At 34.5% G+C, this 24425-nt stretch overlaps 1 protein-coding gene across 1 annotated transcript in view; it reads right to left on the bottom strand.

The window, feature by feature from the left end:
• Positions 1-363: 363 nt before the first annotated feature.
• Positions 364-24425, bottom strand: part of OTOGL (otogelin like) — a gene marked incomplete at both ends in the record, with an annotated part of 149058 nt that continues 124996 nt past the window's right edge. The window contains 14 exons of the mRNA XM_081250255.1: positions 364-564; positions 1119-1198; positions 5838-5883; positions 7276-7395; positions 9936-10040; positions 10506-10684; positions 11782-11845; positions 14778-14818; positions 14903-15007; positions 15517-15618; positions 16998-17105; positions 17782-17886; positions 18369-18581; positions 19985-20170. Coding sequence (XP_081106381.1) covers positions 364-564; positions 1119-1198; positions 5838-5883; positions 7276-7395; positions 9936-10040; positions 10506-10684; positions 11782-11845; positions 14778-14818; positions 14903-15007; positions 15517-15618; positions 16998-17105; positions 17782-17886; positions 18369-18581; positions 19985-20170 — 1655 coding nt within the window. The remainder of the gene's footprint in view (positions 565-1118; positions 1199-5837; positions 5884-7275; positions 7396-9935; positions 10041-10505; positions 10685-11781; positions 11846-14777; positions 14819-14902; positions 15008-15516; positions 15619-16997; positions 17106-17781; positions 17887-18368; positions 18582-19984; positions 20171-24425) is intronic.

Below are 24425 nucleotides of genomic sequence, written 5' to 3' on the forward strand. Positions count from 1 at the left end.
ATTCGAATAGCTATGGCAGACTTTTCAAATTAAAAAGAAAAAACTATTGAGTGAAACTGAAAGAATCCTACTAAACAACCTTCTAATAGATGAGAATATAATTGCATGCTGCAATTATATACATAACAGCATTTCAGCTGAACACCTTAAAATCATTTGATTCTCTAAAACAGACTAAGTCAATAAATCTAGTTTTTCCTGGAAATTGTATTTATTTTGTAGCAAGTGTTAAATTGCCATATCCCAGTAGTCTGAAAAATACATTATTAAACAGTGTAAATCTGCCAGTGCCTTAAAAAGAGTGATAAAAGTTAACTCCATTTGACCTTATGATGTTGCATAGAGTTCTTGGAATCCAAGAATTTAAATCCACTGGCATGTGCAGTCTATAGGTTCCTGGAGAGTGTGCAGGACTTCAGTGCCATTGCCTGAGCAATACAGTGGCACAGTCAAGTTGCGCACCCCATTTTCACGACAACACTTACAGAATCTTAGATGGCTCTCAATATTGATGTTAAATATGGTAGCTGATGGGCATTGTCCATCGCAAGATGCAACATTTATCTGTAAGGAGAGACGAGAAAAATGTTTTAAAACTTTTAAAACAGTGATATTGATTCCACTAAGGTAGCATATTGTTTGTCCAAGATGGCAATCTGACATAACTCAAAGTATGAAATGTGCACACATAACTAGACAGATCTATGGACTATAGTAATCACAATCTAATGATTCTATTGTAACCTGTATTGTATCACAATTAAGTAGACTATAGAATCAGACAGGTCTTATTAAAGTGGGAAAAGTTAGAACTAAGACTATTTTTGCTGATTAAAATTACACACTTAAGACAATATGTGGTCAAATATATTTAGGTTTAAATTTCCATCTCTCTGGATTGCAATTAACATTCAGAACTGGTGATTATTTATGCCAAGAATAATTCATACTTCTTCACAAACAGAATATTTTAATATTAGAATGTAGGAATAGTCTCCAAAAGTTAAATATTTTAAGTGTTGGCATTTTGTTGGCTTACAAACTTACCAGTGCTGTGACACATATACTTCTGGAAAGACACATATGCTTTGTGTAACAAATGATATTTTTCCACTTACAGAGCTTTGACTTATACAGTCCTCTTTCCTTATGATTGATCTAATAATCACTTTCTGGCATGGTCTTTCTTCTCGTTTGCCTGATAAAATACAGAATGTATTTATTCATCAAAAGTCCATATCAAATTGTTTCTTAATTCAATTAAACATATGAATATATTTATAATTGAAAACTGATATATTTATATAAAACATATTTCTATAATAAGAGATAGTGAAAATTTTACTCTTAGTTTGTTAATATTTATTTTCAACTTCTTTTCTCATATATTTTCTAGCTTTATATTTATCTCTTTATCTTATCATCTTAGAATAATTATCATAATCATAAATCAAACATATTCCACACATGGAGTAATGCTAACATCAACCTGTGTCGGGTGTATATTTATTATTATATTTAATGTAATATTTATACATTATATTTTAATGTAATACATATTTACCTGTACAGGTACAGGTAAATATACATGTACATAATTAAGGCATACATACATACATATATATATAAATCTATTTTAAAATATAAACTGATAGATTTAAAGTCACATTATCTTAATGGATATTAATGTAAAATTCAAGAAGGTAACTGAATTATTATCAACCATGTTGAAATGTATGGATGACTCATACTTGATTTTATGGCTCTGAAACGATGTCACGATTTCTAATGAAAACCCTTTGTATTAATTAATCTATTACTATGCTTCTGTGTGCATGATGTATTATCACTTGATAATACACCCAATAATACATAGTTAACGCTGTATAATAGAGAATGTAATCCCTGAATCAGGATACAAAACCACCAAGGTTCTCATCTCACCCTGTTACTAACTTGCTCTGTCACTTTAGGAAAGAGACTAAATCATTCTGAGTTTCCTTGTTTGCAAAAGACTGGAATTAGAGCTCCAATCTTCAAATGAGTTTAGGCGCAAACTCTCGATTTAAAATAAATGCTTGTATGAAATCTGAACATGTGAAGTATATAAAAGTTAAGCCACTCTGGTTGAAGCAGAGATGGGTAGCAAAGACGGCCTGAAATTAAACTGTTCTCGCCCAGGCCATCCATGACTTTCAATTGCTGTTGTCAGAGGTCACATCTCGGTTATCATCCTACTTGACTTCTCAGCGGCGTCTGACTCAGTCCACCGCTCTCTCCTCCTGGATACACTTTCTGCACTTGGCTTCCAGAGCGTCCTCTTTGCTCTGCCTGCCATCTCTTTGTGGCTCCTCCTCAATCTCCTATGCTTGTCCTTTCTCCTTTCCCCGACCCCCCAAATACGGTGTGGACTGAAGCTCAGTGTCGGTGGCGAGGGCAGGCTGTTGTGTGCCTTAAGATGCTTTCACCCAGTGGTTACTTCATTAGCCCTTCTATTCTCATAAGTTGTAAAACAAAGAATAGTCAAGAAGGAAACCATCTTTGACATGACCTCTAAGGCCCTTATCTTCTTCTATCACTTTCATCCCTGTGCCATGACTGTACTTTGCCATTTCCTCCACCTTGAACACTCTTAGCTCTACCCGGCTGGCTCCCAAGGACACTCAGTTCCTATTCAAACGACACCTCATCACAGAGGCATTCTCTAGTCACCCACTTAAAGGAACAACCCGATCTCCCTCCCTCTCCATCACTTTTATTCTGCACTATTGTTCTTTATACCATTCATCGCTACCTGACATAATAATGTATATTTACCTCTTATTGTTTCTTCCCCTTCTTGATAACATACACTATGCATGCAGATATTGTTTCATCCGCTATCATAGTCCCAGTGCCTAAAAGGATGTCTGGTACGTGAGAGGCACTCAATGAAAATCTGTTTGTGTTAACTCATTCAATGAATGAAACTGGGACAGCATAAATGTATTGTTAGTTGGCTGGATGTGTTCGTGCCAAGAGCCATTTCCTATTTATTCCTCAGAGACTTTATGGTAACACATTTTGTTTAGCATAGCACTGGCAACAATACGCAATATCCACAGTCTCCCTGATAAAGCCTGGTCACCCAAAAGCAAAGACTATGGACAGGGGTTCTCTAATGCCAAAGCAGAAACTACTTCACAAGGCCTTATACGTCAGATGAGAGAAAATGAGGAGGCGTGTTATTATTCTGCACTTCACAGAGCTTGGCAAAATTGAAATATCCTGAGGCCAGGCACTGGAGAGGCCTAAATCTATTGAGCATGACTGATTAGTGTGATACACTTTTCTGAACCTTCATTTCCTCACCTGTAGGGAAACCATACCTACCTCCCCACCTACCTTCCAGAACTGTGGTGAAGATTCGTTGCAGTGCTGTCTGCTATGGGTTTAATAGAGTGTTGACATGTGACAGACAATCAATAGTAGCCATATGGTCAAGTCAAACAGATCTTCCCCTGTCTGCCCTCAGATAACATAAATACACTCACTTCTCTAATAATTAAAATGGGGTTACAGAATTCAAGGTGTTTACATTGCAATGGGATTCTATTCCTATATCTCATACCTATGGAAGAGTCTAGAATCTAAAGAAGCAGAAGGAAAAAGACATGAGAGCATGAAAATATAAACTTCCTTAGATTCTGGAGCCTAAATTTCACTCCTTGAGTTCTGGATACAATGACTATTTGATACACATTAGTTTACATTTGATTCAGAGAAAACAATGAAAAATTGCTCATTTCTAATGAGCAAAAAATTTTCATTAGTATGTGTCTAAGAGCCCCAGTTATTAAAAAGCATTAAGTGGTATTCTATTACCTGCTAAAGTCCTGGCAATATAGCTGTTATGGGTTGAATTCTGCCTTCCAAATACTCCTATGTGCCTCAGAATGTGACCTTATTTGGAGATAGGATTTTTTCCGGAGGTAATCAAGTGAAAAAGAGGTCATTAGGGTGGGCCCTAATTCATATGACTGGTGTCCTTATGACTGGAAAATTGGAAACAGATCCACTTACAAGGAGAACACCGTGTGAACATGAAGATGGCCATCTAACAAGCCAAGAAGAGAGGGCTGGAGGAGACCCTTCCCTCACAGCCCTCAGAGGGTGTCAACCCTACTGACACCTTTGTTTTAGACTTCTAACCTCCAGAACTTTGAGACAATCAATTTCTGCTAAGTAACCCAGTTTCTGGTATTTTGTTAACAGCAGCCCCAGCAAATGAATACAAGAACAAATTGGACATCAGAATGTTTGTTGTGGGTGGGTATGAATGTGTTGGATTTTACATTTCACACCTCATGTAAATAGACTCTGTCGTTCCAGCCCTGCACTGATGAGCAGACATCATCAGTCAGCCTCTGCCCTCTCCTAAAACTTATACTGATAATGTTCCAGAATATCACTAGCTGTTAAAAAGCAGGCTGTGAGATCAGGCCTGGAGTGAAATCCCACAAGAGGTATGACTTAGATGAGTTACTTAAACTCTCTAAACTGAAAATCAGGATAAATGCAGAACCCATCATTGGAATTTTGTGAGAAATAAATTGTCAGTAGAAAACAGGTGAGTTTCTGATTTATAAGCTGTTATTATGTTCAATAATATATATTTTACTTATGTTTCATCAAAATTTTAATACATTTTTTTAAGATAATTATTTTATTTTATTTTTAATTAATTTATTTATTTTGCCCTGCGTTGGGTCTTCATTGCTGCGTGGGGGCTTTCTCTAGTTGCAGTGAGCAGGGGCTACTCTTCGTTGAGGTGCACGGGCTTCTCATTGCGGTGGCTTCTCTTGTTGGGGAGCACAGGCTCTAGGCGCGCGGGCTTCAGTAGTTGTGCCTCGCAGACTCTAGAGCGCAGGCTCTGTAGTTGTGGCACACGGGCTTAGTTGCTCTGCGGCATGTGGGATCTTCCCGGACCAGGTATCAAACCCGTGTCCCCTGCATTGGCAGGCAGATTCTTAACCACTGTGCCACCAGGTAAGTCCCTAATACATTTTAATATTGTTTTCAATATAACTAACACCTCTAAATAGACAAGACTATTCTTACATATTTATGGGATTTCGCCCTTCATGAAAAAAGTTCAGAAATCTCCCTTGAGAGGCATGATAATTTGTGTCTAAGAATCCAAACCTACACAGTGGCATTATTAACCTGAATTGTGTTGTAGCCTTTTTTCCCAAAAGCTTCTCTAAACAATGTTAAAATTACTATTTATGCCAAGTTGCCTAAAACCTTTTTCTTTTTTTGTTGTTTTAGTATTTTCATTGGATTTTAATAACTTTATTATATGTGAGATTGAACATTTTTTTCTATTATTAAAGTGAAATTTGCATTAAAATAAAACTAACCATTTTTAAATACACAATTTAGTAGCATTTAATACATGCAAAATGTTGTACGTCCACCACCTTATCCAATATCAGAACATTTTCATCACCCCAGAAAGAAACCCCATACCCATGAAGCAGCACTCCCCCACTCCCCTCTAAAACTTTTTTCTTGACATAAATTCATGAACACAAAAAATAAAATCATAAACACATAAATGGTTGCATGAATACCCCTCTATTCTATTTCAGTCCTTAAAATCATTAAAAAGCACTACGAAATAAACCTTATAATTCAAATAAATATATTGCATGCACATAATTTTGTTAAATAATAAACATTATAAAATTTGTTTCCCTCATTGCAACATAGGAACTGAATTTTATGAGAAAAAAATAATAATCATGAGCAATTCAAACTAATCAAATTAATGTATGTAATTTGTCTTCACTTACAGATCTTGCAACAGCCTTCATTATAAAGCTTTACAATCCCTTCATTCTAGGAAGAAAAAAGGAATAATGTTAAAATTCAGTGTTTTGTCATTTCATCCTAAACTAGAAATAGAAAACCAACTTTCTCAATATTTTTACTAAATATCACAAAGACTTTATAGAAAGATGATTGAAATTTAACAATTTCTAATAAGAATTTGTTTGTAAAATTAGGAGCAGATATTTTGTTTAAAATTTGTTATTTCTTCATTAGTAATATGAAAAAGTGCAAAAGGATTAACTTACTTAAAAGAACCCATTTTAAATACCACAAAAGATTTTCTTACCAAATCAAAGTACTAATAGGGACTCTAAATAGAGGCCATTATATCTTTTAAACTCCTTGAAATAATCTGAACTACTTTTTGAGACTAGACTGAGTTCCTGAATATAACTGAATGTTAAAATGATGTCTGTTTTTCTTTAATATTTTATTATTCAAAAAAAATTCCCCACTTCAGGATGTCTCTTGCCAAAGGCTAAATTAAGAAAATTTCATATATTTTGGAATTCTTACAGTAAGTTGCTAATTGCTTTTAGTAACTTGCTAATTGTAACTCAAATAAAAGAATTTATTCTATAAAAATGAATCTGTGAAATAAGATGATGCCTAAGATTCTTTCAAGAGCTGAAATTCTATTACTTTAGTACATATTGTATCTCACTAGCCAGCCAGCTAGCTAACCATCATCACTAAAATGGCACATCATGAAAAAAAAGTGAAACTATGCTATTTCTCTACACTTAAAGAAAAATATTGCCTCACACAACAGAATAAAGCTTACTTTTCATTAGGGATTATTATCTCCTAAATAATTAAGGCTACAAAGAATCTTTTTTTTTTAATTGTGTGACTTTAGAAAATCTACTCTCCCAGTAGGCTCTTCTACGAGAGAAAAGGGAATTGGAAGAGCAAAACTAAAGAATCAGCAATGCTCTGGCATGTGCTGAGTTTCACAGTGGCCCATGCTCAGAGAAACTACGGCAAATTTCATTTAGGCTAGTATGCTTTAAACAGCGAATGACAGCATAAATCTGCTGTGTGTTTAAGAAAGAGAAATTTGACCAAGTTCTGATTGATTAGTTTATTAATCCATATGGAAAGAAGAGGCTAAGTTGGCTGATCAAAGGATTTTTCAATAATCCTTTGGTCTACATATTAAAAACCCATAGCATCATGTCCATTCAGGGAGACTCAAAATTATTTGGAATGCCATATATAACTCAAAGTGTCAAACTGAGGAAATATAATAGAGCTTTTATGTATACATGAAAATAAAACATTTAGCAAAATAAATAAGCCATAATGTATGTATGTATGACCTTGGAAAACATATTAATGTGTATTTTCTAAATTATATTTAATGCCAAATTTTCTTAGCTATAACAAAGTACAAACCATTTTGCATTCAGTCTCATTAAAAGGGGGACAGACCATACTGTACTTCAGAATCATCGTCCCTTCGTCAGTCTTAACACATTCAAATGTGGTACAATTATAGTGCCAGGTACTCCCCTCCTAAAAATAAAAGAGAAAGTTACTGTTTGCTTATTAAAATCTGCTATATTTCTTAAGTAGAATGTTTCCTATCCTACTGAATCAAAAGTCAAGATTCAGAGAGCTTCTTGTAACATAAAATGTCCATCTGGCATTGTCCCCAAACTTATCTAAAATAATTAAAAATACATATATGTGGTATGTGTGTGGGTGGGTGTTTTGGTTTCATACTAGAACCAAGATGTAAATGTGAAACAAAGCAACAGAGAGGAAAGAAGCAAATAAGTATCTTTTTCTACTACAAAATTAATTATCTAATATGGCCAAGTGTCAAAGGTCTTGCTCTAATATTTCCTTACTAATTATAAAACAACAAATCATATTACTTAGTATGCCTCCTCTCTTGAGGTTTGTTTATTTTTCCTTCTACTCCCCTATCACCAAAAAATTTAAAAATCTTTGGATGATAGTGATTATTCACCTATGGTTCTAGTTTTCTATACCTTCTGGTTATTTTTAAACATATCCCTATTCTTTTAACAACTTTTTCAACATACTAAATGTTTACTTCATTCTTTTTTTAAATTTATTTAATTAATTAATTTATTTTTGGCTGCATTGGGTCTTTGTTGCTGTGCATGGGCTTTCTCTAGTTGTGGCGAGCAGGGCTACTCTTTGTTATGGTGCGCGGGCTTCTCATTGCGGTGGCTTGTCTTGTTGCGGAGCACAGGCTCTAGGCGCATGGGCTTCAGTAGTTGTGCCACTCAGCCTCCGTAGTTGTGGCACAAGGGCTTAGTTGCTCCTTGGTATGTGAGGTCTTCCCGGACCAGGGCTCGAACCCGTGTCGCCTGCATTGGCAGGCGGATTCCTAACCACTGTGCCACCAGGGGAGTCCCTAAGTGTTTATTTCATTCTTGATTTCAGAATTCCTATTTAGAAATAAAATCAGCTGAAAATAATTATTATATAATTATTAGGCTGTAATTGTTGATTTTTTTAAATTTTATAACCTGCATTTTAAAATGCTAGTCAGACTCTGACTTGAAGATTTCTTGTGAACCAGCAAAGAATTCTGACAAAGTTTATTTTCTGTAGATTCTATTTTAATGTATAAATATCATCAGGTCTTCTATGAATCTCAACTGGAAAAGATCTACAAGTCCAGGTATAAAAGAAGATAAAACATTCAAATTCGAATATTAATTCTAATAGTCAATTCAAATAGTACTATCTAATTTATCTGAAATCAAAAATTACTTGTTCCATAAGAATTAGATTTCTAGATAACTAAAGCTTATCTTTGAAAGAGCCAAGAGTTAACAATCTTGATATATGTTTACTTATATTACATTACTTGTTGTGTTCTCAAAAAATATTCTAAATATAATTTAATCTTTTATTTAAATTTCAGGGCTATCACAGGATTATTGACATCTATAGAGTTTATGTTGCTCTTTTACTAAAATCCCCACATGACTGTATATTTTCAAGTAGTCTCTGATTCCTTTCCTCTCACACCTATGTCTCCTCATTTTATAAGCTTCCTTTTTCAAGTCTCCCTCTTTAAAACGATATAATATGAAACAAATATTGCTATGATTAAACAGATAAACAATATCAACAACATTATGTAATTCAATAACACTATTTTTCACATAATTATAAAACAATAGACTATGAAACAATAAGATAATTGTTCACTTTTCTTATTTAATAAAATGCACAGGATTGGAGAAATCTCTTTTTCTTTTGGGTCTATGAGTAATCCCTTGTACTTAAGAACACCATAAATAAGACCTCCATATAATTAAACTATTAATGGAAAAAATTTAAGGATAGCAATAACAAACTGGAACTACCTTCAGGTAATGTAAATTATAAACAGAATTTGTGACCCTCCTAAATCTGATGACATCACTAACAACTGTACTAATACACTGTTCCATTCTTCTATTCTAAAAAAGGAAAGGAGTAGGTCAGTCTTCAAACCTCCATAGAGTTATTATGAGATAACAGAAGAATTCTGAATAATAATTTTATTGTTTTGGGCAGAAAGATGTGGTAGAGCATTCATTACTCTTGGGATCTTCTTTTTAAAAAATTTTTCAAATATTCTTGATCTTTTGTCATATTTACCCACTGAAATCTTTGATACCTGAAATAATAAAGTGCTAACAACTTGAGTTTCAGATTTCTATCAAAATGTTTCATTTCAAATGAGTGAATAAAATAACATTGCTCTTTTCCTTTGTTCTAATTATTAGAAATCAACATTTCTCAAAGTCCATTCCTAACATCTGGGGAAAAAAGTAAGGATCTATGATAAAATAAGTTTGAGAAGCCATTTTAACATGCTCCTTTACAACAGAAATCAGATACTTTAAAATGTAACTATGTCTTGTGTGTTGTAAGCATGCTGTATATGGGTGTGCTTGTTGCATGTAGAACACTATGTGTGTGTGTGAGTGATATTTTTCAAATTTATGGGAACAGCTTCTTTAGAAAATAGCACAGACAGCTACCCTCCGTGGAGCACATTTTAGGAACGAAGAAATTCATACCTCATATATAACTGATGTTCCATTTTCCATTTGAAATTTGCAGGATACATTTTTGCAGGTACCACAACAATCATAATCACTTGGCGATGGAGTGTATTCCTGGTGCTGTGCATAATAATAATAATAATAATTTGAATTAGCCAATAACAATACTGATATTGTTAATGAATTCATTCTGAAAGTGCTTCCCAATATTACCTATGCTGTCTCAGAACACCTGTAAAGCATTTCTGAGGTTGAATTTGAAGCACTTCAAATAATAACTGACTTTATATAGCTGTATTAGAAGTGAAGTAGTTGTTAACCTTTACATCTAGCAGCCAAGATTCATCAAGTAGATTTAACAAGCTCAGGTCAAACAAGCTGTATAGGTAATAAGATTCCTGAAGCTCAAGGTTATACACAGGAAAAGGAAACGGCATTATATAGATATGTTACAAATTAACAGATTATTAAAAAACTATTCAAGTGTATATTTTTAACTTATGGAGTATTCACTCATTCAAATTCTACAGCTGCCATTTAAAGATTAATTAACTCTCACCAGAATGACTTACAAAGAATACTTACAACATCACATTCTTTTGAACAATTCAACATTGTAAAATTCAAAGTGTGGAAGCCTGTATTGTTATCTTTCTCTTCTAGACAATCTACCATGTAACAAAAGTCCCCTTCCACATACTTTATCATAGATTGGCCAGGATTCAATACTGATACTTCTTGAAATACACACACATCATCCTTTTCTAAGAAAACAAGAAAAGTCAACAAAAAGTACTATATTAAGTTTTTTATTAAGTGATCATTGGAACTTTTATTTAAGTCAATGTTTTTATTGTGAGGTGCAATTTTTTCAAAACCAGTAAAGATCTTTACCTTTATATATTGTGAACAGCTCAAGAGTTCACTTAATAATGAATGTAGCATTTATTCCTTGACACAGAGTAAGAAATTGATTCCTAAACTCAACTGCTATACACTGTTTGAACTGCCTCTAAAAACTATACTTTATAGCAGATTCCAGAACTTTAGCCCAAAGTGATCATCAAGCTACTTGCTGTTCCCTCTTCTGGAAACGTAACATGACAGGTTTGGGGAGTGGATATAAATGGAGGCAAAGTCTGAATCAGTAACAGTAGGTCTCTTCATGAAGGGATCGTGTAACATTTCGTGTGTTTTGTTATTTTGAGAGGAAATGTTCCATCTTTTGTGCTGCCACATAACGTCCTATACGTCATACTTTAGGGTGAAGGTAGGTGATATAATGTGCTGCCACAGCATTAACAGCGGCTTACAGGAGGCTAGAATAGCGATGAAGAATACAGCTCAGAAGCTCTGTGTGCCTTGCCAACACTGGATTTAACTCTCCTCTCATATAAAAATACAGACGTTTTAAGCTATTGAACAAAAGTTTATTTTCTATTAACCTACTAATACTTAATATGAAGATTTGTTATTTCATAGAAAAATCAACCTTATGCTTTGCAGTGGTAACATCAATAATAATAAAACAGTGAGCAAAAATCTCTGACTTTTAGATGTTGTTTATTTTTAAATTAAATTATATACACTAAAAAGGACCCTGGCATCAACTTTAAATTCTGTGAAGCCTCTGAAAAAGAATAATTTTTATGTCCGGTTATCAAGTTTCTCAGAACATGTAGGAATATTACAAAAGAGGAAATTGAAAAATAAAAAGCACACTTTTTATACTTAAAAACTGGCCAATGGCTTAAAATGTGTAATATATCTCAAAACTTATTTTAATTTATTCATAGTAAACAACAACAACAGATATCAATAATATTCATTATCATTTAAAAGTTTCAAAAAACATAGTTACCACAGAGATACTGTACACATCCACAGTTACTCTGAAAGTCGCGGTCTATTGCAGGAAATTCTCCCTATTAGAAAGATATTATTACATGACTTATCAATATGGCTTATTATATTACCATTGTAAAAAAAAAACACAATATAACATCTAATAAGTTTCCTACCCCACAGCCACATAGCAAGTTCATAAAAATATCTGACAGTGAACAAGCTTTGATTAACCCAGTAGTCATTTAATTAGTAGCCTATAGAAAATACTCACAATAAAAATGTGATCATAGACCACTCAGTCTCTCTAAACTCAAATTTCCTTATCTATTAAATGAGTGAAGGTGGATAAGATGATCTTTATGATGTGTCCTAACTTTAAAATTATATTTAGATTCTGAGCTTCTAGTGGGCAATTAGAGATAAAAGAAGGCTTGCTAACCCTAGAAAATTCTCTTGATGAAAATGTTCTTGATCTGCTCTGTAGAGGTGGTCTAGAACTCTGATGTCTGCATCAGAGCAAGGCTGCTTTAGCATATAAAACAAGAGCAGAAGAGTGTAGTACAATGATTAATAGCACAGGCACAGGAACAAGACTGCCCTTGTGCCAATCATGCTCTGCTACTTAATAGCTCCGTCATCTAGGGCAGATTACTTAGCCAGTCTGCTCCTCACCTTCCTCATCTGTAAAATGGGGATAATAATACCGTCTGCCTCAGAATTTTTGAAAGAAATAAATGGATCAACATATGTAAAGAGCTTAAAACAAGCTGATGTACAGAAAGTGCTATAACCTTTAGCTGTTAGTAAATTGCTGTCATGACCAATGCTTAAACTTTTCCCTACTAGGGAAATGGTATAGGTTCTTCTCAAGTGTAGGACTCAGGCTTAAAGTTTCAAGAATTGTATTTTAAACATCAACTTTTCCTGGGTGTGTTTAATTTTCATATGACATCAGTAATAAAAACTAATTTGATTCTTGACACAAAAAATAACTCAAATTCATAGTAATATATAAAAGGCACTTTTCTCCATAAGCTAATAATATCTCAATTTTTATAGTGCTTTACGAGTTGTAAAGTAGTTTCATAGACATTAATGCCTTTGATGTTTTATGGCTTTTAGTCATTATACAATTCTAATGGGATTGGAAATAAAATATTGGAATACAGAGTTAAAAATAATAATAAATCAAACTCCCCCACTGCATAAATTACTCCAAAAGATTAGATGGTGATTTTTAAAAATATATCATCTTAGACACTGAAACAAATATTTAGCAGTTTCAGGAACAATGGGTCAGGTCAATACCTTTGTAGAACAAGGGATGTTAAAAATAAATTGCCTTGCATGGGCGTTTAGACACAACCCTTGGTCTAATTCCTGAAGATCTCAGTCTATCATTTACTCTCTCTAGACCTCAGTTTTCTTACTTATAAAATGAGCTAAATATATCTACTTTGTGAAGATTCAATGAAATAATATACAAAACTTGTTATGTAAACTGTGAAGAACTTGAGAAAAATACAATATCATAATTCCACTCTTTTCTGTAGGTGTATGTATATAGTGTATACACAAAATAACCCAAAAGAATTTTTATGAAAGTTATTTGTAAAGCTTAAACATTCTGTGCAAATCACAGATGGTAACTCATCATTAGAGTAAATGTTAGATTAATGCTTTTTTAAAATACAATTTAATTAATTTATTTGACATACAAAAGCTGTACATAACTGATGTATACAACTTGACAAATTTGGAGATAAGTATACATCATGAAATATCACCGTGCCATAGACCTATCCATTAACTCCAAAAGTTTCCTCCCACTCTCTTATTTATTATTATTATTATATTGTGGAAAGAACACTTAGCGTGGACTCTACCCCCTTGGCAAATTTTTAAGTCTACAATACAGTGCTGTTAACTATAGTCACTATGCTGTACAACAGTTCTCCCAGCACTTATTCATCCCGCATAACTGAAATTTTGCACCCTGCTTTTTAAATGAAACAGTGGTATCCTAAGAAGGGTTCTGTTACTTTAAAAAGTGCCTCATTTATTCCCCAGAATATAGCCTTGGCCTGAAAAGTCTGAATGAGTTTCTAATGATACACATTGTTTGAGAAGGAAAAGAAAAAATCTTTGTGAAAGAAAACATGTCTTCTTTGATAAATAAGGCCAGGAATATATTATCTTTCTCAAGTCTTAGAGGCATACCATGGAGGTAAATATTTAAAGAAAAAAAAAAGACTTGTAAAGCACCATAACCTCCATCTAATGGTTAAATAAGTGATACCAGAGTCATAATTATTATTTCTTTTTTTTTTTTTTTTTTTTTTTTGCGGTATGTGGGCCTCTCACTGTTGTGGCCTCTCCCCTTGCGGAGCACAGGCTCCGGACGCGCAGGCTCAGCGGCCATGGCTCACGGGCCCAGCCGCTCCGCGGCATATGGGATCTTCCCAGACCGGGGCATGAACCCGTGTCCCCTGCATCGGCAGGCGGACTCTCAACCACTGCGCCACCAGGGAAGCCCATAATTATTATTTCTAAAAATTAAATTTTTGGAATTTCTGTAAGGTTTGCATGTTCATACATAACCCCTAACAAGGTACAGACAGTTAGTTACATGTTTATACCCCCTCCTCCTCTGAAACAGATGCATTGTTAGTACACTTTCTTAAAGAATCACTGGGAAATCTTTCATTACTGAGGTAATATATTTTCAATACTGTGCTTATTTTAAGACCAGCGAACTTAAGTAGATATAAGACTGGTAGATTCAGTCACCAGTGGGAAAAAAAATAACATATTGATTGTACTTTCCTGTCTCAAGTATAATTTAAAATGTTGACTGCTCCCTAATATCAGAGAAGATTTAATCTACTTCAGTACAACTTAAAGAGAACAATTCCATTAACTCTGAAAAGAAATCAGAAACAAAAGCAATAAAGGAAGAATAAACTGATTTAAATTATATTAAAATTCAATAAAAATATGTGTTCTTACCACTTCACAAGTTGGCACAACAAAACTTTCACAGCTACATTCTAAAAGGCAAAAAACAACATATTTATATTGATCAAATATATTAGTACATTCTAATAAAACTTTAAAATATGAAAATTAGTTACCACAGTGCCATGCTGGACAACATTGACCAGATACATTTTCTTTCACAAGTTTCATATCTTGTGCACAGATGAGTAGTGGCGTAGGACAGAGATTTGGCTCACACACTAAATAGAAAAATAACACGAGTAAAGATTAACTTCACGTAGTTGCTAGTTTTCACTAGCTACCATTTAGTTCACTGCCATTACTGATGTGATACATGGACTTGGATCTCCCCAGAGCTGCCTCTCCCACCACCCAATTGCAGTGTGTTGGTAAGGACAGAACCAATGACTCTCACGCAGATACAACAACAGTAATAGAACTAAGACACGCTCATAAGGTTAAGACCTGAGAAAGGGCAGGGGGGCAAGAAGAGAAAGGAGGTGAAGAGGGGATGGAATCACGTGTGTATCTAGAAAGTCTATCTAGGATGATGGGAAAGTCATAGCTAATCTATTTTGGGGAGGTAACAATACTGTCCAAGAAGCACTCTTAGATGTATGAAAACATTACATGTATTTAATATGCTAGAACTCAACTAAGGTCTCATGTAACAGTACAATTAACATGCACTGGCCTTCTTAAATATTGAACATATCTAGATATTTTTAATTAGTTGAAATATACTTACCACAGTAATACTGAGGACAACAGAAGTGTGTAGTATTAAGGTCCACAGTGAGAAATTCTCCATCAGTACATAGTGGAATAGGTTCAGTGCAGGTTTTGCAAACTAAAGGTGAAACAAAAAGGCAAAGTCACAGCTGAGCTAAAAACAAACTAGTTATCAGTTCACATTACTGTACACATATAAAATAAAAATAAAAATACATTATGTAAAACAAAATAGGAAGCAAGGAAAATAAGGATTTAATAAACGGATCTCCTTATTTGGTCATAAAAACAATAATACTATCTGAGTGTACTGCTTTATACTTTCCCAAGCACAGTGATACAGAAGAACCATCTTACCAGAAATATAAGATTTCAGGAGTAATTTGTTCTTACTAGGATCAAAATACCATTTATTTACTTCTTTAAGTTTTCTTAATTCACTACTCTTGATCACTCCTATGAATGAACAATGTAGTAGGCCCCTGTTCTTCTGAGCTCTTAGCATCCCTCTTCCAACTTTGATAACAACTCTCTTAATGCACTTGAGGAAATGCCTCACCTACGCAGCCTTGGAGTGACTCTTAATTAAGGTGCCTCACTCTTACCAGGCCCACGTGTAGGAAAAACCCACGAATGACGAATGAGACGAATGTCCCATTTAGACCAATGAGAATGTCTTTCTACAGCATTTGAGTCATAAATAGAGGCACATCAAGACAAGAAACGGATGTTGCTGACTCAATCATGAGTGACTGCCACCTAGAGAAGCTGGTTTCCCTCCTTCCCAGGGCTTGGCTGAATGCTTCATCTTGATTCTACAAAATCTTGATTCCCCAATTCTCCCAATAATTGGTTGTGCTTAAGCTAGCCAGAATCAATCAGTTGTTGCCACTGCAGTCAAAGAACCTTAAATGATACAAAAAGAAGTGCTTTGATCTACATAGGTTTATCTGAAACCTACATTAATCAACAGCCTTTGATATGATAATTCCTCAGTGAAATGGAAAAGAGAATTCTTTATTTTTCAAAGTCTAGTTCGTCAGAATATTTAGTTCAAATTCAGTCATTTCCCAGACACCTTCCATTTATTTCTACCATCTGCTTACACAGGATATACAGGAGATGAAGTTTTAAAGAGGTAGGCTGCTTAGCAGAGTCGTTTATTTAGTTGGTTATTCAGGAAAGCCAGGGCTAAATTTTTCTCTAAAAAGAACTAGGTGCTAGCCTTATTTTTTTTAATTGATTATATTATCTTGATCATGTTTTCAATGATGTACATAGTCTTTGTCGATAGGGAAAAGTAGTACTAATTGAAATAATTGTCAAGAATCATTGAAAACGCTGTACTTTCTTTTCTGCTATTCTTGTTCAGTTGAATTTTAAGAGTATATCAGAAGAATATTGGTTACCATTGAGTCCCATGAAATTCACATGAAATCAGAGATTTTCCCTAGATCCTCCCTCTTCTTCCAGGAAATGACCTCACAGAATGCTTACCACAGGCAGGAGGAAAGCAGCAAGTCTCTTCCTGTTGAACCTGCAACATGAACTGGTCTTCTCTGCACTCTGGCACTGCAATTTTGGGGCATTTGAGTGGGTCACATTCTGCAGAAACATTCCAGAGATATTTGGAAATGTGTATAGAGTGAGACAATAAATAAATGAAATAGTGTGGCTCAGTTCTCTTTGAATTTAGTGATAATTAGCTCATTAAAAAAATCTTAATCTTAGTGGAAATATATAGGAAATAGCAGGTTATTTATATTTAAAATAAATACTTTTACATATAAAATATATGTCAATAGACATTTAAAAAATATATATAACATTCTATTAATCATATATATGATTAATCATCTGTATGTATGTGTGTGTGTGTGTGTGTGTGTGTGTGTGTGTGTGTGTATATATATATATATATATATATATATATATATATATATATATATATATATATCCTGCTATAAAATCTTAGCAGAAATGTATAGGAAATGGCAAATTATTTACATTTAAAATATACAAATATATACATTCAAAATACATATTTCCACTGAAATTAAGGTCTTTAGAATGAGTTAATTATATATATAATAAATAGATTTAAAGTTCATATATATACATATTTATAAAGAAACTGCAGGTTTTTAAAAAGCTACCTTTAGCAAGACAGCTCTGCAAACAATCTTTTATAATAAATTTCCTTGTAGACACAAAAATGAGAATTTAATCCACTACTCTGAACAGTGAACCTCATTCTTACTTTTCCTAATTAATTACTCACCACATTGGTACTGTGGACAGCAAGAAAGAGGGCTATGGCCAACGATCAATTTTTGACCATTTGTACATGTTGGAATGGCAGTTTCACACAAAGTCATGTCACAGCCTGGAAATAAAGAGAAGTATTAAAAAATTTGTGAACACAACTAAAATCCTGTGTTTCTAACTCAAAGCAGGGAAATGAATCTCACTATGCATGTCTTTACACTACAATTAAACCATTCAGCTCATAGAATGGTCATATGTGAAAACGCAGCAGAGTTAAGATTACCTATTGTTTTGTCTTTGACCCCTGATTGTCATAAGTCAAAGATTCCCAGATCTTTTATCTTCACGTATTTCTGAATATTATTATTTGATAATAGCCAGAGTTTTGCATGTCTATTTGCAAAATCAACAAAACTATAATGAGGTAAAACTTGCTTTGAGAAAGTGTAGGTGACATTTATGGCATACTTTCATTGTTACTTTAACCCCATACGTTTTTTTTTTTAACACCAAGCATCATGCCTGCCCTGCTTTTTCACAAAGAATATCAACATATTTTGTGGCATTAACAGACTGTAAGGCTTCAGCCTGCATACATACTGCAAACTTCCTTTGAACAGCAGGTCCACTTATCAGTGAAGCCCAGGACGACTTCAGCTTCTCGTTCACAAATTGGCGAGGGCTCTTCATCACAATCAGGTTCTATGGGAATAATACTTCCATTCTCCAAACATTTGTACAGGGCACATTCGTCAATGCCCCCATTCCAAATCTCCCCAGCAGTTCGAGGCTGGTCTTCACTATCAGTGCACGCTTAAAAAGATGGTCAATGTTATATCACTTAGAACCTGGGCACGAAAATAAACCAAGCTGTGATGTTTTGATTTCAGACTGTGACTTGGCCCAGTGACACAGGTAACATGTCACATTATCTACCCTTTCTCAGCTTCTTCTTTCTGTTCATCAGCTACTAGCTTACATTTTTCTTTAATGAAATTTTTATAGTCCACAGAAAATATTTTTCCCTTCTACAACTATCTATAACTTTGCATGTCCTCTTCTATAAATAAGATGATTTCTTAATTATTTTTTATTCATTTTAAGTCTTGTTAATACAATTTATTTAGCTTGAACAAACTTAGTAACATAAATTTTAATTGGTTTTAAAATATCAACTGTTAAAACTAGTATTAGAAAACAAGGTAGTCTCTACCACACATTAACATGTTTGTCATATCAGAATTCAAAACATTTCCGCTTTAAAATCTAAATGTAGAAAGTAGGTAGTCAAGCAAAATATTATTTAGTGACTCTATTACTTTTATCATGAATGCTTTACATAATGATAAATATGGCCCTCTAGTAGTTCTTTTAAGGAATAATAAAGATAAATGAAGTGACCACCATATTCCCAGCCTCCAGTGAATTTCTCTTTATTTACTACCAAACCAATCTCACAGGTCCCTAAAAACAAATATACCCATGTATATTCTCAAATTCTTCCACAAATACTTTCTTCAGTGGCAAACACAAACCTTTTTCTGAAACAATATATGCATTTCACTTCTACTTGCCTTTCCCTTGAATTACTAGCGTTACTTCTGACCATAACAATGAGCCCTATGATAGATAAAGTACTGTACTGTGGTTTTCTCAGTTGGGCCCTTTTTTATCCACAACCACCACAGAGACAATGTGTCAGGATAAAATGGTTTGAAAATGAAAGTAGAAATACTCAATGTTTTCTCCCAGATAACAACACTCTGCAATTTCTTGAGTGTTTATTTTTCTCTAGGCACTGTTACAAAACTTTCTATTATTTTATGTATCCCACACTAACCTTGTGGGATAAGTCCTATTATTTTCCCCATTTTGCAGATGCATAACCTCAGGCTCATAGAGGTAAAGTTGAATCATTAATACGTGAAATAATTGAACTTTCAATTCAGTCCACACACTATTCTCTTCATTCTTAATGTGCCATATTCTTTTCCAGTTATTATAAACATAAGTAGAGATTAAAACGTATCACCACCGAAGCCCCTAATTTTGGTAACTTCAACTGAAATCATATTAAAATCAAACTACATACCCTCTTCCTTTCCAGCACTTGGGTGACCTTTAATCAATCTTTCTCAGCACATCTCTCCAAGTTCTAAAAAAGTATTATTTATTTGCTGGGTCCCTAAGATGTCATTTTGTACTTCTCTGCTTACCACATTCTTTCTCTGGAATGCACTGAGTTGACTCTGGCCTGTGAAGAATGGTTCCATTTTTGCACACACAGTCTTCTCTTAATTTCTGACGTGAAGAGTGTCCATAGAACCATCTGTTCAGACACGTTCTTGCTTCACAAGGTCGCACGCAGGGTTGATATTCCTTCCCCTCTGGGCAACTCAAAGCTATAAATAATAGAGGATTTGTGGAATTTGCTAATGATAAAAGTGACCTACTTGAATTCTAGTAAAAGGAAGAAATGTTAGTTTTCTTTCTGAAAATAGATGTTGCACATTTTCAGACTCCTCAAAGTCCATTTTTCATGTATTACTTAACTATAAATTAGAAACAAAACAATCAATGAGTATTTTTGAGCATCTTCCAGGTGTCCAGCTAGTATTATGTTATAGCAGGAAAAATTCATCTGATTTATATCAAATAAATATGACCAAAACGCAGCCCAAATTTGGTTGGCATAAATATAAAGTCAACTATTATGAAGTTACTGCTCTGTGCAGTAGAAGATACAACAGCCCACACAGAATAAGCACAGAAACATGTTTTAAATATGCAACTCAACCAAGTCATAGAAAAGAAAAATCCCGCGTATTTAGGCTTAATCCTTCACTGTCAAAAGAAACTACCATTGCTGAGCAGTTTCTAAATGATGCTTCAGAAAATTCTTGTTGATTTTCAGTGATCTTAAAAAGTCATACTGTTGGACTTCCCTGGTGGCGCAGTGGTTGAGAGTCCACCTGCCGATGCAGGGGACATGGGTTCATGCCCCGGTCCGGGAAGATCCCACATGCCGCAGAGCAGCTGGGCCCGTGAGCCATGGCCGCTGAGCCTGCATGTCCGGAGCCTGTGCTCCGCAATGGGAGAGGCCACAACAGTGAGAAGCCCGCGTACCGCAAAAAAAAAAAAAAAAAAAAAAGTCATACTGTTAAAAAATGAACATGCAGGGGCTTCCCTGGTGGCGCAGTGGTTGAGCGTCTGCCTGCTAATGCAGGGGACACGGGTTCGAGCCCTGGGCTGGAAGGATCCCACATGCCACGGAGCAACTAGGCCCGTGAGCCACAACTACTGAGCCTGCACGTCTGGAGCCTGTGCTCCACAACAAGAGAGGTCGCGATAGTGAGAGGCCCGTGCACCGCGATGAAGAGTGGCCCCCGCTTGCCCCAACTAGAGAAAGCCCTCGCACAGAAACGAAGACGCAACACAGCAAAAATAAATAAATTAATAATAAATAAACTCTTACCCCCAACATCTTCTTAAAAAAAAAAAAATGAACATGCAGGTGGTGGAGGTGTAAATTGGTAACATCTCAGTAGAGAACGATTGTAATAGTAAAACTGAAGATGTCGTATGTTCCCAGTGAATCAAGTAACCCCACTCTTGAATAGTGAGTACCTCTGGGGGAGTAGGGAGAGGAAAGGGACAAGAGAGGGTACACCAGGAGCTGCTTTATTTCTGAAGTGGAGTCATGTAACTGGTGTCTATGATATATTATTCTTTATCTGTGCATTTTATTCTTTTTGGGGGGGATGAAAACCTTTTATTTTGAGCATTTTAGTAACATTCATTTTGAAAACCTTTTACCATTGAATGACTATAATTAAATTAACAATATTTTCTGTAAAACGTGCCCAAGATTGTTGAAAAGTTTAAAAAAATTTTGTATGAAAAGTTATAGCTGGATGAGAAAGCTTGAGCCCTATGTATAAAAATGGGCAAAGGATAAATATAAAAGAAAAAGGAAATACAAACATGTATCTGGAAAAATACTGAACCTAGATATTAATCAAAGAAAGCCAGAAAGATTGGTTTCTAGGATGTAGATATTATGTTAGGAAGAAGGAAAAGGGGGAAGAAAAATCTCCAACCTCTCCACATATGACGTGTAAGGACAAGCATGGGAAAGAGAGGCAGGTTGAATGAGGACCAGCAAAGTGTGCTGTAGGATATAAGATTAAAATCCCCTTCAAACCTCTGTGATTTCTTCAATATTTCAATCTATTTTGCTAAGTAACATTTGTGGACTAGGTTTCCTTTTGGGAGAACTGAAGCCTACTTTAAATCCATTCATTCATTTATTCAAATTGAAATATAGTTGACGTACATTACGTTAGTTTCAGGTGTACTACATAGTGATTTGACACTTGCATACATTATGAAATAATCACCACAATAAGTCTAGCAACCCTCTGTCCACATACAAAGTTATTACAATGTTATTGACCATATTCCTTATGCTGTATATTAAATCGCCTAGGCTTATTTACTTTATAACTGGAGGTTTGTATCTCTTAATCCCTATCACCTATTTCACCCCTCCCCACTGGCAATCACCCATTTGTTCTCTATTATCTATGAATCTATTTTTGTTTTGTTTTGTTTTTTTGTTTTGTTTTTTAGATTCCATATATGAGATCATACAGTATTTGTCTTTTCTTTGTCTGACATATTTCACTTGGCGTAATTCCTTCTAGATCCACCCATGTTGTTGCAAATGGCCATATTTCATTTTTTATGGCTGTGTAGTATTCCATTGTGTATATATACCACATCTTCTTTATCCATTCATCTATAGATGGGCACTTAGGTTGTTTCCATTTCATGGCTATTGTAAATAATGCTACAATGAACATAGGGGTGCATATTTCTTTTTGAGTTAGTATTTCTGTTTTCTTCAGGTAAATACTCAAAAGTGAAATTTCTGGACCATATGCTATTTCTAGTTTTTTGAGGAAACTCCATACTATTTTCAATAGTGGCTGTACCAGTTTACAAACCCACAAACAGTGCAGGAGGGTTGCCTTTTCTCCACACCCTCACCAACACTTGTTATTTTTGTCTTTTTGATGACAGCCTTTCTGACAGGTGTGAGGTGGTATGTCATCGTGGTTTTGATTTATATTCCTCTGATGGTTAGTGATATTGAGCACTTTTTTTTCATGTGTCTGTTGGTCACCTGTATGTCTTCTGTGGAAAAATGTCTATTTAGATCCTCTACACGTTTTTTAATTGGGTTGTTTGTTTTTTGATGTTGAGTTATATGAGTATTTTGGATATTTTGGATATTAACCCCTTAGCAGACATATATTTTGCAAACATCTTCTCCCATTCACTAAGATGCTTTTCCATTTTGTTGATAGTTTCCTTTGCTGTGCAAAAGCTTTTTAGTTTCATTTAGTCCCATTTGTTTATTTTTGCTTTTATTTTCCTTGCCTGAGGAGACATATTCAAAAAAATATTGCTAAGACTGATGTCAAAAAAGCATACTGCCTATACCTTCGTCTAATTTTATGGTTTCACGGCTTACATTTAAGTCTTTAGTTGTTTTGAGTTTATTTTTGTATATGGTTTAAGAAAGTAGTCCAGTTTGATTCTTTTGCATGCCACTGTCCAGTTTTACGAACACCATTTATTGAAGAGGCTTTCTTTCCCCAAATACATCTTGCTTCCTGTCATAGGTTAATTGACCATGTAAGTGTGGTTTTATTTCTGGGCTCTTTATTCTGTTCTGTTGATCTATGAGTCTGTTTTTGTGCCAGTAGCATACTATTCTGATTACTACAGCTTTGTAGTATAGTTTGAAATCAGGGAAGGTGATACCTCCAGCTTTCTTTTTCTTTCTCAAGATTACTTTGGCTATTTGAGGTCTTTTGTGTTTCCATACAAATTTTAGAATTATTTGTTCTAGTTCTGTAAAAAATTCCTTTGGTACTTTGATAGGGTTAGCATTGAATCTCTAGATTATTTTGGGTAAATGATAATTTTAACAATATTAATTCTTCCAATCCATGAGCATGGCTTGTTTCCATTTGTTTTTGTCATCTTCAGTTTCTCTTATCAATGTCTTATAGTTTTCCAAGTACAAGTCTTTTACTTCTTTGGTTAGATTTATTCCTAGGTATTTTGTTATTTTTGATACAGTTGTAAATGGGATTGTTTTCTTAATTTCTCTTTCTGGTAGTCTGTTATTAGTGTACAGAAACACAACAGATTTATGTATATTAATTTTGTACCCTGCAACTCTACTGAATTCATTTATTAGTTCTAATAGATTTTGGTGGTGTCTTTAGGATTTCTATGTATAGTATTATGTCATCTGCAAACAGTGACAGTTTTACTTGTTCCTTTCCAATTTGGACACCTTTATCTCTTTTTCCTGTCTGACTGCTGTGCCTAGGACTTCTGATACTATGCTGAATAAAGGTGGTGAGAGTGGGTGTCCTTGTTTTTTTTCTGATCTTAGAGGAAATCCTTTAGCTTTTCACTATTGAGTATGATGTTGGCTGTGGTTTTCTCATATGTGGTCTTTATTATATTGAGGTATGCTCCCTCTGTACCCACTTTATTGAGAGACGTTTATCATAAGTGGATGCTGAATTTTGTCAGAAACTTTTTTTGCACCTACTGAGATGATTTCTATTCTTC

The sequence above is a fragment of the Mesoplodon bidens genome (assembly GCF_964165515.1).
Source record: "Mesoplodon bidens genome assembly, chromosome: 11".
Classification (NCBI taxonomy): domain Eukaryota; kingdom Metazoa; phylum Chordata; class Mammalia; order Artiodactyla; family Ziphiidae; genus Mesoplodon; species Mesoplodon bidens.